Here is a 1813-nt window from a genome sequence, read left to right on the forward strand (position 1 = left end):
AGATGGCAGGAGGGAGGGGTTACTATATTTGGGCAAAAATGGCCGCTCCCAGACTCAGTGATCGCAACAAAAATTGTTTTTATTTTTTACTGATTAATGCTAAATTCATTAATTCCTTGCTGACGGACTTTTCCTTTAACAGGTGTAAAAAGCAGAACATGAATCTCGGTTATTTTACAGCAGTATGTTGGCAGGACTTTTTTTCACACTTAATAATGTTTGTCGGGCTTTTCATGGGAAAAGTGTTTTCGCTCTAATAAAACATCTCTCTGACAGTGCAGGGTTTAAAATGAATAAAACCAGACCATTACACCCTGTGGTTTCCATCCTGGCTCCCAGTAAAAAAATCTAACCTGGTTCATTCTTAATAAGCAGATCCCTAACGTCCGCTGGGAGGATGTTGGCGGTTTGGAGCAGGTGAAGAAGGAGGTCCTGGACACCGTGCAGCTTCCTCTGCAGCGTCCTGAGCTCCTGTCTCTGGGCCTAAACCGGACCGGAGTCCTGCTGTATGGCCCACCGGGGACAGGGAAGACTCTGCTGGCCAAAGCTGTGGCCACAGAGTGCTCCATGACCTTCCTCAGGTAGGTTTACTCCATGCAGCAGGTCTGCACTCCCTGCTTCAGAGCTTTACTAGTTTCTGGGTTTAAGCTTCTTCTCATCTTTTCTGCCACAGCGTCAAAGGTCCAGAGCTCATCAACATGTATGTGGGTCAGAGCGAAGAGAACATCAGAGAAGGTTTGTATCATCACTCAACCTTTTAGACCCCTTAAGAGTCTGGGTTTATTTTCCTCTTTAAGGCGTCTGTTTGCCTTTATTTCCTGTTTTTTTGTTCGTTCTCTGTAGTTCCATGTCAGAGAAGACTGGTTATTTTTACACAGACATGTAAATAATACGTTTTTATCTAGCTAATAGCTTTTTGAACTCTTTTTCAACTTCTGAGGAACATTTTCACTCTGATCCTCACAGCAGAGCCGCCACTTTTATATTGGAAAATGTCGCTTCTGAGGCGAGCAGTGTCCCTATAAGTTTATCTCCAATCAGTTTTATCACACAGACATAAGTTTTTAAGCGGTTATAAATGAGCTAAAAAATACTGATATCCAGTCAGACAGCTGCTGGAGCTCTTTTCGTCTTTTAGCTCAGACACTAATAAAAGAAGAAAAATGTTAGCTTCAGTTTATTGTGCTGAATAAAACCCTACAGAAACAATATTTTTTGGAAAAATCACACAGATTTATTTAAAGATGTGACCCAAAGATGGGAGGAGATGTGTGGAACACAAAAATGAAACGGCAGAAATGGAAAAATCTGTCTTCTTACATAACATCTAATAAGCACTACAGACTGCTGTTGATTTAGTTTCCATTTGTTAATTCGTATTTAACCAGATATTTCAACTGAGGAATCATCAGGCCAAGATGTAATCCCGCGTTGGGTTGTCGGCGCCGGTCTGTGCTCGCCGTGCGCAAGCCCATAGAAGCGTTTCACCCTTTTATATTAGGCACAGATGTCGGTGCAGTACTCGCAAAAACCACAAGGGATCGGTGATCAAGATAACTGGTGGAAATGTAGCAGAGATAAAGTGAAGAATCAGTTTATGTACCACTACAGGGTTCCTGCGGGTCCTTGAAAAGTCTTAAAGTCTTGAATTCTTCAAAATAAAACTAAGGCCTTAATTGGTATTAAAATGTCTTAAATCAGTCTTTTTGTCTGGAAAATATGAGCAAGTGTAAATGTAACCAAAATTCGCTTTCCAGCCAAGAGTTTTCTCCATGGCTAAAACCAGGGAACATACATGAGGCTCAGTGGATTT

General features: G+C 41.5%; 1 protein-coding gene across 1 annotated transcript in view; it reads left to right on the forward strand.

Moving 5' to 3' along the window:
* Window positions 1–1813, forward strand: part of pex6 (peroxisomal biogenesis factor 6) — a 28523-nt gene that overhangs the window by 19851 nt on the left and 6859 nt on the right. The window contains 3 exon segments of the mRNA XM_015380943.1: window positions 143–182; window positions 304–581; window positions 674–735. Coding sequence (XP_015236429.1) covers window positions 143–182; window positions 304–581; window positions 674–735 — 380 coding nt within the window.

This window comes from Cyprinodon variegatus, unplaced genomic scaffold, assembly GCF_000732505.1.
Source record: "Cyprinodon variegatus isolate N-32 unplaced genomic scaffold, C_variegatus-1.0 Scaffold225, whole genome shotgun sequence".
Classification (NCBI taxonomy): Eukaryota; Metazoa; Chordata; class Actinopteri; order Cyprinodontiformes; family Cyprinodontidae; genus Cyprinodon; species Cyprinodon variegatus.